The sequence below is a fragment of the Colletotrichum truncatum genome, assembly GCF_014235925.2.
Source record: "Colletotrichum truncatum strain CMES1059 chromosome Unknown Contig_0007, whole genome shotgun sequence".
Lineage (NCBI taxonomy): Eukaryota > Fungi > Ascomycota > Sordariomycetes > Glomerellales > Glomerellaceae > Colletotrichum > Colletotrichum truncatum.
In genome coordinates, this window is record NW_027222404.1 from 1,757,319 (window position 1) to 1,769,479 (window position 12,161).

The 12,161-nt window shown below is 50.4% G+C and overlaps 2 protein-coding genes across 2 annotated transcripts; both read right to left on the minus strand.

Moving 5' to 3' along the window:
* Window positions 1–1,020: 1,020 nt before the first annotated feature.
* CTRU02_210918 (amino-acid permease inda1) lies at window positions 1,021–3,069 on the minus strand (the record flags this gene model as incomplete). Its single annotated transcript, XM_070205543.1, has 6 exons — window positions 1,021–1,281; window positions 1,336–2,150; window positions 2,200–2,392; window positions 2,446–2,622; window positions 2,676–2,731; window positions 2,793–3,069. The coding sequence occupies 6 exons, from the start codon at window positions 3,067–3,069 to the stop codon at window positions 1,021–1,023; spliced, it is 1,779 nt and encodes a 592-aa protein (XP_070060786.1).
* Window positions 3,070–3,471: 402 nt separating this feature from the next.
* CTRU02_210919 (uncharacterized protein) lies at window positions 3,472–3,735 on the minus strand (the record flags this gene model as incomplete). The annotated part of the gene is made up of 1 exon (XM_036721839.1): window positions 3,472–3,735. One exon carries the CDS (start codon window positions 3,733–3,735, stop codon window positions 3,472–3,474), a length of 264 nt encoding a protein of 87 aa, XP_036586211.1.
* Between the last annotated feature and the right edge of the window lie 8,426 nt (window positions 3,736–12,161).

Consider the following 12,161-nt stretch of genomic DNA (forward strand, 5'->3'; position numbering starts at 1 on the left):
CCGCCGCCCAGACACCGGTTCATTAAAAGACACACACAAAACGCCTCCAAAAAGCACCCCAGCGGGGATCCCTCCCAACAACAGCAAAGCCCAGCCTCGGCGACCTGCCCCAAGACACTTGGCCTCTTATCATTCTTGTCGCCCAGCTCACGCCAACCCCAGCCCACCCAGTTTCCCGGATCGGTCGGGCGACCGCACGAGGGGGTGGTAAAACGGCCCAAAACGACATGCCAGCATGAGAGAGAGACATTCTAGACTTGTTCTCCCGCGCACATGCGCCGTCAGCCCAAAATCCTGCCGCTCCCTATCCTATCCGCTCCCCTGAACCTTATCTGTCGTAGGGCACGCACATGTAGACTAAGCCATGCCAGGCCGGGAGGCGCACAATGTACCAAACACATACAGACGCCCGCCTTTGCCCAGTCTCTCGGAAGGATTTCTCGTATCTCGTGCCGAACTTGACGTGCAAAGGTTATTGACAGCATTGGCTGGGGCCCCTCCCAGCTTCCTATTTCGGATTTCTAGGTGTCATCGCGCAATCAAGCGCCTCACCGAGCCCCCTGGAATGTCTTGGGTAATCAGGAGACGGTTTGCTGTCCAGACATGCGCAAGCCGTGGGTAACCGGCTTCAAGAAATCGTTTCTTTAGTCGACCGGAATGCCATGAAATCCAGGCCATGGTCAGGAGCCGGCAAAGTTTGTCGAAGTCGTGACGAATGTATTACGGTAACTGTCTTACTCAAGTATCACACATGTAACGGCCAATTTACAAAAAAAAGCATTATGTGGCAAATGATGATTGTATTAATCGCCGTGGGTATTCAGATTATAACTTTCCACGCCCAGGTCTGCGAGCAGATTTAGACGAGATAATGATAGATAGTGGTATCAAAAAGCGCGTTTCCAAAAAAGAAATTCACTATGAATCCTCCCCATAACATGGACAAAACTACAAACTTGTCGCCCCAGGAGCCCGAGACTTCATTGTAGCAGAGATGCACTTGGAGGAGTCAAACCAGATTTAAAAGAATCTGTTCAGCGTGCGCTTCCAGGTAGGCCAGGATGCAACCTCGGCCTTGTAGCGGTTGATCTCCTCCCAGTCAAGTTCACGACGGCCGGTATCAACGTCCATCTGGTGAGTGCGAAGCCAGCCAGTGCGTTTCCAGATGAATCCAATGACCCAGAAGAGAATGACGACGGGTACAGTCAGCATGGCTTCGAAAAAGCCCTCGGCATCGTTGAGCTTGTCATCGTTCTTGGCAGGGGCGATCGCGACGAAGGTCTGAGATGGCTATTAGCAATTGCGACCAAAATCCATAAATGTAGAAAATCTCACCTGTGCAATGAAAACAAGGATGCAAAGACCAAGGCCGATCCAGGATCCAGTAACACCAAGGGCAGCCTTGAAGGGAATCTCGTCGACGGTGTGGCCGTGGTAAGCCCAAGCCTTGCGGAAGCGGATGTGGGCCAAGCAGATGGATCCCCAAGTGAAGAGGGCAGCCAGGGCAGACATGTTAAGAAGCCAGTTGAAGACGGTCTCTCCGTCAGTGGACAGGTTCATGAATCCGAGAGCACCGCAGAGCAGATGGACGATGACGGAGGGAAGGGGACGTCCACCCTTATCGACGTAGGTGAAGATCTTGGGAGCATAGCCCTGTTGCGCGAGAGCGGTAAGGGTACGAGAGCCACCGTAGACGCAAGAGACACCTAGGGAAAGAACAGAGACCAGAATGATGGCGTTCATGAAGTGGTCGTATCCGTAAAGACCTGCGTGCTTAGCTGCAATGACAAAGGGCGAGGCACCATCGCGGTAAGAGTTCTCAGCGCCAAGGAGGGTTTCGTCATCGGCAGGGACGAGGAGACCGACAAAGAAGAGGCCAAGGATGTAGAAGAGCGTGATACGCCAAAAGACCTGCTTGATAGCACCGGGCAGAGACTTCAGGGGGTTCTTAGACTCGGCAGCAGCCAGACCGACGAGCTCAGTGCCAGCGAAGGAGAACGCAGCAGTGACAAAGACGGAGCAGAATCCCTTGAAGCCGTTCTGGAAGGCACCGGGTTCGTACCAGTATCGGGCTCCCCAGTATTCATTGTAGCGACCGTGGGAAGGACCTCCTCCGAGAACCAGGATAAAAGCGACGATCATGAAGATGACTAGGAACTGTGTTAGGGTTTATTCCCATGCCAGGTTAGGTTCACTTACCAATAGCGGAAAGCTTGAGAAGAGAGGACCAGAACTCTTCCTCAGCATATCCCAGGGTTCCAAAGACGTTGATGAAGATGATGGCGACCCAGAAAACGGTGATCCAAACCGCTAAACTAACATCTCTAGCACCTTCCCAATAACTGATTGTCATGCCGCATACAGTTAATTCGAGAGGTAACACGATAGCCCACTATTGACTGTTAGTTTGAAAACGTTTGCAGAATAGTGGGATGCAAATCTGACCTGGAAAACGTAGTTCCAACCCATGGCAAAACCCCAGGAAGGATCAATGAAACGAGACGAGTAGATATAGAAACCACCAGAGACAGGGTACATGACAGCGAGTTCACCAAGAGCATAGACGACGTTGAACATCATAACACCGATAATCGAGAAATCGATGAAGACAGATCCGGGTCCCTATAACAAGTCAGCGCTTCGTGTGGATACACATGAGACAAGTAAGTACTCACACCGGTGCTGAGGGCACCTCCCGAACCGACGAAGAAACCGGCACCGATAGAACCACCTGAGCGAGACTATGTTAGTTTCTTGAGAGGAAATATGGTGCTTTTGGACCGTGCACATACCAATGGCAATCATGTGCAGATGGCGGGTTTTCATAGTACGGTCGAGCTCAACGATGCCACGTCCGTAGTCACGCGGCTTGAAAGACTCCCAGTTGAGACCATTTCGCGTGTAAAAGTTGTCGTCACGGATGGCAGCTCCGTGGCTTAGGGTACCTTCTCCATAGGCAGTCTCAGCCTTGCCGGTGACAGGCGGAATACCGCCAGAGCGAGGATCCGTGTTGACATGGGTGGTCTCGGGCGTTGAGACGCCATCGTGGACGTCTTTTTCGGCCGCCATTGTGTCGACTTGTGCCGGCGTTGGGCGCTCTCACTGGTTTGACTGTGCTCTCTCGATTTTCTTCGAGTTGAAATGGAAGCCCTGTCAAGTCTGACGGGTATGGAATTGGAGTCAAGAGAAAAGTAGGCCCTTGGGCGCAAATGAGAGAAGAGGAGGCAAACGAGCCCGTGGAGGATGGCAGGTGAGGCACAAGAGAGGGTAGAAGAAGGGAGCATCCTGAGCCGAAGGGGGGACGCGAAGGGATTAAAAGGACAGAACATGGGAGGGCGAGGAGGACGCGACTGCGACGGTCACCACGGCGTGTTCTCGCAGCTCCATGCCCTCGCTGCCTTAGCACAGCTTAGCATGCATCCGCAGCTAGCCATGTCGGTACCTTGCCTTCGCATAGCTTCCGCAGAGGGCCTATCGTACCCAGTGATTACATGTGGCCATGACTATCAGCGGCGAAGAGCAGGCAGGGTATGTCGGGGGGAAGGGGATCGAGAACAGGCCGAGTTGAAGCAACGCGGCGCCGGTAACCAACGAGTGAGAGGGCTCCCAAAGTTGACAGGTGAACCCAAGCAAGTAAGATGGCTGTGCGCCAAGATGAAGAGGAAGGCCAAGTCTTGGGGAAGTGGAGTGAAGCAGACGGGACGCTGGACAAGAACAGAAGGTGCATTGGAACATCCAGGGAGCGGTTGCGAGGGCCCTTGTTGATCGGAGGAGGGGACCAGAGGAGAGAGAGTGTGAGAGTGTGTGAGGGAGAGAAAGCAGATGGTGGTCTTGGGGGTCCATCTAGGATTGAAGACAAATTAGAAGACGAGAGGAGCCCGATAAACAGGCAAATGTAAGGTGGTGGGGTTAGTTGGCGTGGGTGTGGAGGTCAACAACATGACACAGACACGACCCATGGCTTTGGTCACAGCCAACAGCGTAACAGGAGGAGGATGACGGGATGAGGAGAGGATCAAAGGTATCGATTTGTGCTACGAAGAGAGCAGACAGGTCAGAGGTATCGGTGAGTAGCTTTTGGGTAACTGGCCATTATCAGCGGAGTCCGCCCGGAATGATGCATAGAAGCTCGTTCCGCGCCTTCTAGGGGCGGCAAGGGGGGGTAGATCTTGGCGGGGAAGTGTGGGGCTGTTACCAGAGTAGGAGTGATGAGTCGAGGGGGGTAGGAAGCAGTGGAAGGAGGGACGAGCACCACTAGGACTGGACGGGACAGGGGATGAGGAAGGGACGGTTATCGCACCTGCTTCTTTCCTTGTCACTTGTGTACGGTACTGTTGCAGAAGGATGACAGTGGATGGGCAACCACATACGGAGCTACCTTGCCTGTCTTACCATACCTTTCCACCTTCCTTGCCCTACTACCCTGGTTCGCAGGTGCGCTGCTGTCCTGCACCTGCACCTGCTCCAGCTACATACAGTAGCTACCTGGGGAGCAGGGAGGTACCTGTCTGCTTGCTACGTAGTGTAGATGCCTCTCTGCACTTGCACTTGCAGCCCAAAGCGTTTCCCTGCCGTGTGCAATATTCGTCCTAGTGGGAAGGTACTTTCAACTCCCGTTCCCATCTAATTCCATCGCCCTGGTTCGGCTTTCTTTTTACCTTTTTTTTTTTTTCCTTTTTTCTTTTTGTGGCGGTATCTCGTTATCCATTACGCATCCATGTTACCTTTCCCTACTTAATCACTATTTTCTTCTGTATTTCGCTTTTCTTGAATCTGATTCGATTTTAGAAAAGGGGAAAAGAAAAACAAATGCAACCTACTTCGTACTATTCGTACCAACTCGGAACTTCGGCCAAACAAACTGTGGGTTCATTCCTCGCAAGGAAACCAATCAACCAAAGTAGGAAACCGTCTCCTCAGCCAGCATCACGAGCATCAAGAATAGGACCAACCCGCATGGAGGGACCCAGAAGGATTGAATGAGAAACTCAATAAACGATAGCTGCACCACTGCACCGCTGCCACCTGCATCCTCCGCGACTGGATGCAATTTGCGCTTGCACAGTCGTTGTGCTTTGCCCAGCCCTTGGCCAATCCAAAAAATCCTCGCAACAGCCAGTGAGCTTCCAATACGCCCAAAAGAAAAGCTCACGCGATTACGTATCCGCAGCTTGAAGCCACAAAAAAACCACAACCAACCCCTGGCTGGTACGCGACCGTTACCTCTGTGAGACTCGTGGATTCTTAGTCTATTTCCCCCCAAGCGAGACTCAAAACCCAGCGCAATCCACAAAAACCACCACTTCTCACTCGCTAGCCGAGAAATGCCAACCCTCGCCAACCCTTTTGCAAATTTTGGCATCTTTTATCAACCTTTCACCACTGGTACCAAGCACTCGCCAAGTTGTTTTATCGGTGTTGGCATGCTCGCCACAGCCAGATAACGCCCCCCTCTCCTTCAGCTCCCTTCCACCTGCCAAAGACAAGTCTTCCACCCGAAGCCTCCCAACGCCAGCGACCCAAAGTGTCCGGTCCCAAGACACACCCAAGACGCCGAACAACGCGGCCAAGAAAGATCGAGTGGTGCGCCGTACCATCATGCGACCCATCCGTATCTCACTCCTTGGGACTGTCCATCTGTTGCCTGCCGTCTGTGTCGATAATCCCTTTGGCAAGAGACTCGCCTATCTCTTAGCTTTCGTTCTGTCTATCAAATCGCCCTTCTAGCCTCTTCTTCCCTTCTTGAATTAAGCCATTGCGCCGCACCGACGCCTTGGGATGGCTTATCAGCGAGCCTTCTCGGGGAAGTGTAGTTGTCTCGGCACGCCATCTATGTCGAAAGAGGCTGATTTCCCCCGCACCGGGGTCGCCGCCTCCATCACCCGTATGGCTGCCCCTGGGTAGTAACCGACCTCCTGACTCCCGCCTAACGAACACGCCATCGTCTACCAATGCCACACCGGTGACACCACCACACCTTGTCCGCCTTCCCTCATCGGCTGTCGTCACCGTCGGAATGCCACGCATGCGAAATGCAATCACTGCTAGTATTGTTCTGGTAAAACGACGCCCTCCTTGAAGCCCCTTCCGACGCTTGCCGAAGCCACAACGGCCTCGAAACACTCTATTTGCGTGATATCGCATGGCCTGACGTCACTAGATTAGGATAAGATCATTGTCCGCTGTCGAAAGTCGACTGCATCTCACTTTATCGAGATAACCCTGCTACCGACGCCTCACAGTCGCAGCCTCTAAATCCAGGTATAGTAAGTACAATAATTCAAGGAGCAACTCCCATCGGGACGGGTCCTTTCGGTAGGCAATTCAGGCGAGAGCGGTCTTTCCTCAATTGTCCATGAAAGTCGGGCGTTGCTCATCTAACTAGCCTCCGGCGTATAGATCCGTTTTGGAAGTGTTTCCGAAAGGGACACACTGGACTGGACTAGTCAGACAGCGGGACTGGCTGACGGATCGCTGAGAGCAGCACAGTAACGGGCAAATGCAGGCTGCCCGCATATCCTTAGGATGGCCTGGCCTGAAACCCCCTGCCTGGTCTGATTCATCCCGATTGGCCGTATATGCGCAGTTCCACCTCGTTCGTACCACACCTTGTTCAGTGGGGACCAAACATCTTCCACTAGAAATGCGATGATGGCACTAATAAAGAGGACTGACACAGAGCTTCAAGCTAGGAGTAGTTTGACCGAGGGCTCTCCGGCACCAGCCAAGCCAGTTTTCAGCCTGGTGAGATGAGGCAACAACTGAGGCTGCGCTGCTGCAGCAGGAGCCTTCCTTAGGAAGCGTTATTCCAGTATTCCAGTATCCAATCATACGCCCTTGGCCAGTCGTGCTGCAAAGCTTCACTTTGACTTGCGATAACGTGACGCGCCACGATGTTTTTACGTGATGCGTGCAGCCCACCTGCGTATCTGGGGTGCAGCTTTCGATGGCTTGCATAGCCGCCAAATGTTTGAAACATTACAGCCATTACCTGGAGACCTGCAGAGCACCATACTTGTGGAGTTAATCTCAAATAATGATACCACCAAGTGGGTGGCACGAGCTGGAGCAAACGCAATAGCCTCGATATCCACTACGTTGTGGAAAAGTGCTGTCATCCAAACTCATCTGCCAGATCTTGCCGGACGCAAGCCCCACGCATAACCCACCTGCCTGAATACTTCAAAAGGTTAATCTGACAGCATGGCTTTGACAGGTTAACACAATCCCGTATATGTAAAGTAAGTCATGGTAGCTCAAACACTCCATCGACAAAAACCAAGGTAACCTCCAGCAACTCATACCGCAGCTGTTCCAGATCAGTTTGGTGCTATTTCATGCGGTCGTCTCTATGATGTTCAAAGTGTTAGAGGTCATGCTTGGAGCCTTTCGCACATTTGGGATAGAGTTTTCAACTCATTTGGCTATGCGTACTTTGGCCAGAGCTTCAGGAGACTGAGACATACCCTTTGATGCCGTGCATACCGAACATATCCTCATCTTTCGACCCTCCTACTGGGGCTAGTGGCTGAAGTTTAAAAGCATATTTGTCGGCATTTAATACTATGGTGCGAGTAAACGGTCCAAAGTAGGTCGCAAAGAAATCATCATGTCTCCCTCCAGCTTCCTCCAAGAAGGTAATCAATATAAGAGATGTAAGCCTTCCATGGTAAAGAAGTTGCCATTTACATAAGGTTTGTCTTCAATTTGATCTTGGGTCCCGCCATGAAGTCTTTGCCTTACCAGCTTGACTCCTGTGCTTTTCTCCTCTTCACCCCCCCCCCCCCCCCCCCCCCCCCCCCCCGGCCATCGGAGATGGGTAGTTTTAATATCATTTGTTGTGAGGCTGCTTTGCCAATATGCTACCCTATCTATTATTATTTTTTATTTTGCCTCATTTCATCTTGTTCACCAAGCCTATTCTGTCAATCTGATATTGTTCTCTCGGATCATCCACGAGCATAGCGGCAAGCGAACAACACAGAGAAAGACGTTGCGAATGGCATCAAGCGTTGATAAGCTACATCTGTTCTCTTCCATCACTGCAAATCTTCATTTTTCGCTCTTCTCTGCCTTTCCAAAAATCATACCCAGATACGCTGTCAAGTTGTCCACGTCGCACCATGGAATCACCGAAAAGCTTGAGTCCTCCAGCTATTGAAGAGCTGTGTCCACACGCAATACCGGAATTAGGAAACCAATGTCGGTTGGTTTATTTGGCCAAATGTGTCTTGGTAGCCGGTGATAATACTCAAGACAAACTCGACCGCACCAGGGTTGGGAAAGTTCTACGAAAGATGCTTGATGATGCTTCGGAGCCCACCTGCATCCTCGAACATTGTCAAGGAGACATCACCACTTCATTGCTTTGCAGTTCTCTCAGCCCATGCTGCGGAGAGGGCATTGTAGAGGAACTCCTCGCTAGATTGAAAAGCTCTGACGCCCCGATGACTGGCCACGTCCCTGACTTCATCGTGTACCTGATCAATAGTCCAGGGTGCATTGATAAACAACAGAACCGCCTCAATGCACGCGCCGCAAGGAAGCTAGAGCTTGTAATTAGTAAAATGATCCCGGTCGTGGCGGAATGCAGTCCGGAGGGTAACAAGAAACTGGGCGATTGGGCGGCGTCGATCTGCGAACTGGCATCCGCCAGTGCCGGCATGCCGGCCTTTATCAGTCTCATGGAGAAGATCATCGACCTCTTATTCCGCAGACCCTATTTCACCAACAACCAAATGAACGTATTCTTCTGGGTCACGGATAGGGCCATCTGGGGCCGCATTTTTCGCAGTCTCTGGCGCCACCCTCGCGTTTGCAAGGGCACGATGGAGGGCGTGGTCAAATTGACTATGCAACTCTTGGATATCGAGAAGCGTCTATTCCTAAGCGAAAATAGAGTCGGGCCAAACCCCATCAGCAACGAACCCCCGTTCTCTCTCCACAACTTGAATTTCGGTGGTTCCCATGCCCGTTCACTTGTGGATATTGTGAATAAGCTGGTCGACAGCCCTCCTCGATCCGTGACGCACGACCTCGAGCTCGACGACTTGGAACCGCAGCTGAGAATGGGTGACGGAACACCGGTAGAATCTAATAAAATTATTCCTGATAGGGCGATGGCGACTTATTTTCTGTTGAGAAACATCAAATGCCTCGGGGACGCGTTGAGAAGGTCGCTACCTTTCGACTTGACAACGCCTGTGCTTGACCAGTTTCCTGTTCTCAATCCCTCGATTCCCCCGAGTCTTGTCAGCCGAAATGACGCGCTTTCTAAGGACAGAGTCCCAGAGCTAGAAGAGGGGACATTGGATCAGCCGCGGCCGGAACTGGGGGTACGAGGGAAAGTTTAGCTGATTATGCGAGCAGCGTTTAGTAGATGGAACAAGTGTCGGCAGGTCTGTGTTATGCTGGGTGTCGCACAGAGTGAAAGCGTTAACAATAATATAACGTAGGGGATAGTTTATATTATTATTTAAACGTACCTCCTCTAAACCTTCCTAGGCGCCTTCCTTTATCCCTTATATAGACTATCGTAATTCCTACTAATTCCCTACTAACGTCAAGCTCTATGCTTGATTCGGTCTTGTTACCGACAACCCCCACAATGCTAAACGATAAAAGGCCGTCCGCGGACAAGTTTATAAATCAAGAAGGAAGATACCCCCCTGCTATCAATTTACTAACGGGTGCCGCGGGCAACTGTTGTTAAAAAAAATGGGGCTACGTGGGCTGTCGCCGCTCCTCCCGACACTTTAGAACGCTGGCAGCTAATCTTAACTGTGCTGACGAAAATAAGGCCAAGAAGAAATATGAAAACCTACGGATGAGGGGCTCCGAGGACATCGCATCGGTTGCGTGGAAAGCCGAGAGGTGACTGACTGTTCCGATTCCTAAAGTTGTGTTTAGTATAAATATGGCCTTATTCGTCTGATGTGTGCATGTTGTAAAAAGTCAACCAAAATCCAGCAAAAATCGCCCTATCCGTAGTCCACGTTGAAGTAACCTTTCGTCATGAAGTTTATACTCTTACCTATTGCTTCTACTTGCCTCGCGGCCGCCTTTCCTGTCGAGGAAGCTCCTATTGAAGCGATGAGATTGCATGCAAATCTCGAAGAAAGACAGAACACCGAAGTGTGCTGTATAAACATGTACGTAACTCTTTTTAGACAGAGTTTGGCTATACACTGACGCCTTGAAGGCATCACCGGCCGAGATGGAAGTCGCGTCGATCTTGCGGGCCCCGTCCCTTATTATAGTGGTGGCCTCACCAGATTCCCTCTCAACAGGAATTGGCCGGGCTGTGACGTCATTGTCGATCGAAAGCGCGCTGCGCCCCCAAACGGCTGTTCGGAATGGAATGTTCGGCTTACTGGAGGAAACTGTTTACCAGTCATAGTCAACACAGTTGGCCCTTGCCGGTAGTGTTTCGAGTAGAAGCAATACTGTTATCAGAAGGAGACGATACGAGCATCCGGATATGCAATGTACGCGCTACCGCCGTGTTAGCCCCTGACAACAAAGCAGAGCATGAACAGTATATACATATTTGTAGTGAACCTGGTAGAGACTTGAGCCCTTTATAGGAAAGTTGCGAGAAGCACGAAAAACTGAAATTTGGGGTGTTGCTTCGTTTGTATAATATGAAGTCCGAAATGAGGTTCTATATGTTGAAAGCGGCGAAAAAAAAAAAAACACAGCTCAAAGCCCTTGGGGGTAAAATCATGCCTACGTTGATAACTTGATGGTCTGAGAGGCAAAGCCACGATAGAGTAGTTTGCTTCTTAAGCCGCTGCAATTGTATAGATTCCGACGGTAGGAATATTCAACCGGCCTACATTACGCAAGATGCGTTGGTCAACATTGTCCCATCAAAGCGGACAATGCAAGCTCTTCTGGCTAATTTTACCATTTGATTCAAACTGAAACTGTTACGGACAGCCAGTCGTAATTCTTCTCATGTTACACAGAGGGACTTCTTGTCAACGAGTGGAGATGCTACGTCAACAGATGGAGAGTTGTTGTCATCATTCCGAGCAGGCTCCTACCAGGGCAAAATGCGGGTGTCATGGATGAGACATTAGAGTCCATGGCTGAATAGATTCATCGGCTTTGGTCCGACTCAGCTGGGGGGTTGGAATTCGATCCATGTGTCTTGGATGCGTATGCTAGTGCCCAAACTAGACGACCAGAGAAAGCGTCTTGAACCTGACTCCTGAGGCACACACTACGGCTCAGGAAGTCTGCTATTTCATTGGCTTGATGATTCGGATATTCTCGAGCCTAGTGGAAATGAGGTATCGATCGTCATTAGACGCGTACAGAAAGTTGCATCGCCCTCGATTTGTGAAGCTCAAAAAAGCGGCTGAAGTGGGGGCATCAACGACTCGTAATATAGCATCCATGGTGTCCTGCATTCTTAACCCCAAAGTCAAAGTAGATCTTATCGAGGAAACAAGATGCAGTAACTCCCCTTCAGAGACAATCGAGTTAATCTGCCTTGGAGACGAGCAGAAAGAAAGCACAATATATGATGGCAATCTTCCTACGATCAAGCGATACTTCGCGTAGGTAGCTAGCTTGAGACTCGTGTGATAAGTTGCCCTTCGCATCAACAATTTCTTACTTTATACCGCCTGTGGAATTATTGCACCTACAAGTTACAACCTCTACAGGGGTATTGATGATTCGCCTAGAAATGGTTCGCCTAGGCTACTTTTCGTCGTTCACAGAACGCAGCCAAACTTTTCAATGCATTTTTAACCCCCCAAGGACTGACTCTTTCGTACCTAGATTGGGCTCTTTTTGTGTGAAAATTACATCGATGGGAGACAGATTGTCATTTGACACGCCGAATCTGAGATAGCGCTTGACCATGTCGACGGGGATAGTAGAAATTGGTGGATGCAATCGAGAACACATCACTCTGCATAACGGGTAGCAAGGGTTGTACAAGGTAACGTACAGACAGTGCACGAGCAGTAGCCGTTAAGAATCACGTACTCCGTAACAACTGCCCTGTTTTGACGCACAAATAATAAATGTTGATATCAAAAATTATAGAGTGCCTACTTAAATATAGCGAGCCTCTATGGTAACAAAACGCATAACATTAGTTATCATTAGTTCAGCAATATCTAGAAATTTGAAGGCTCTTAACA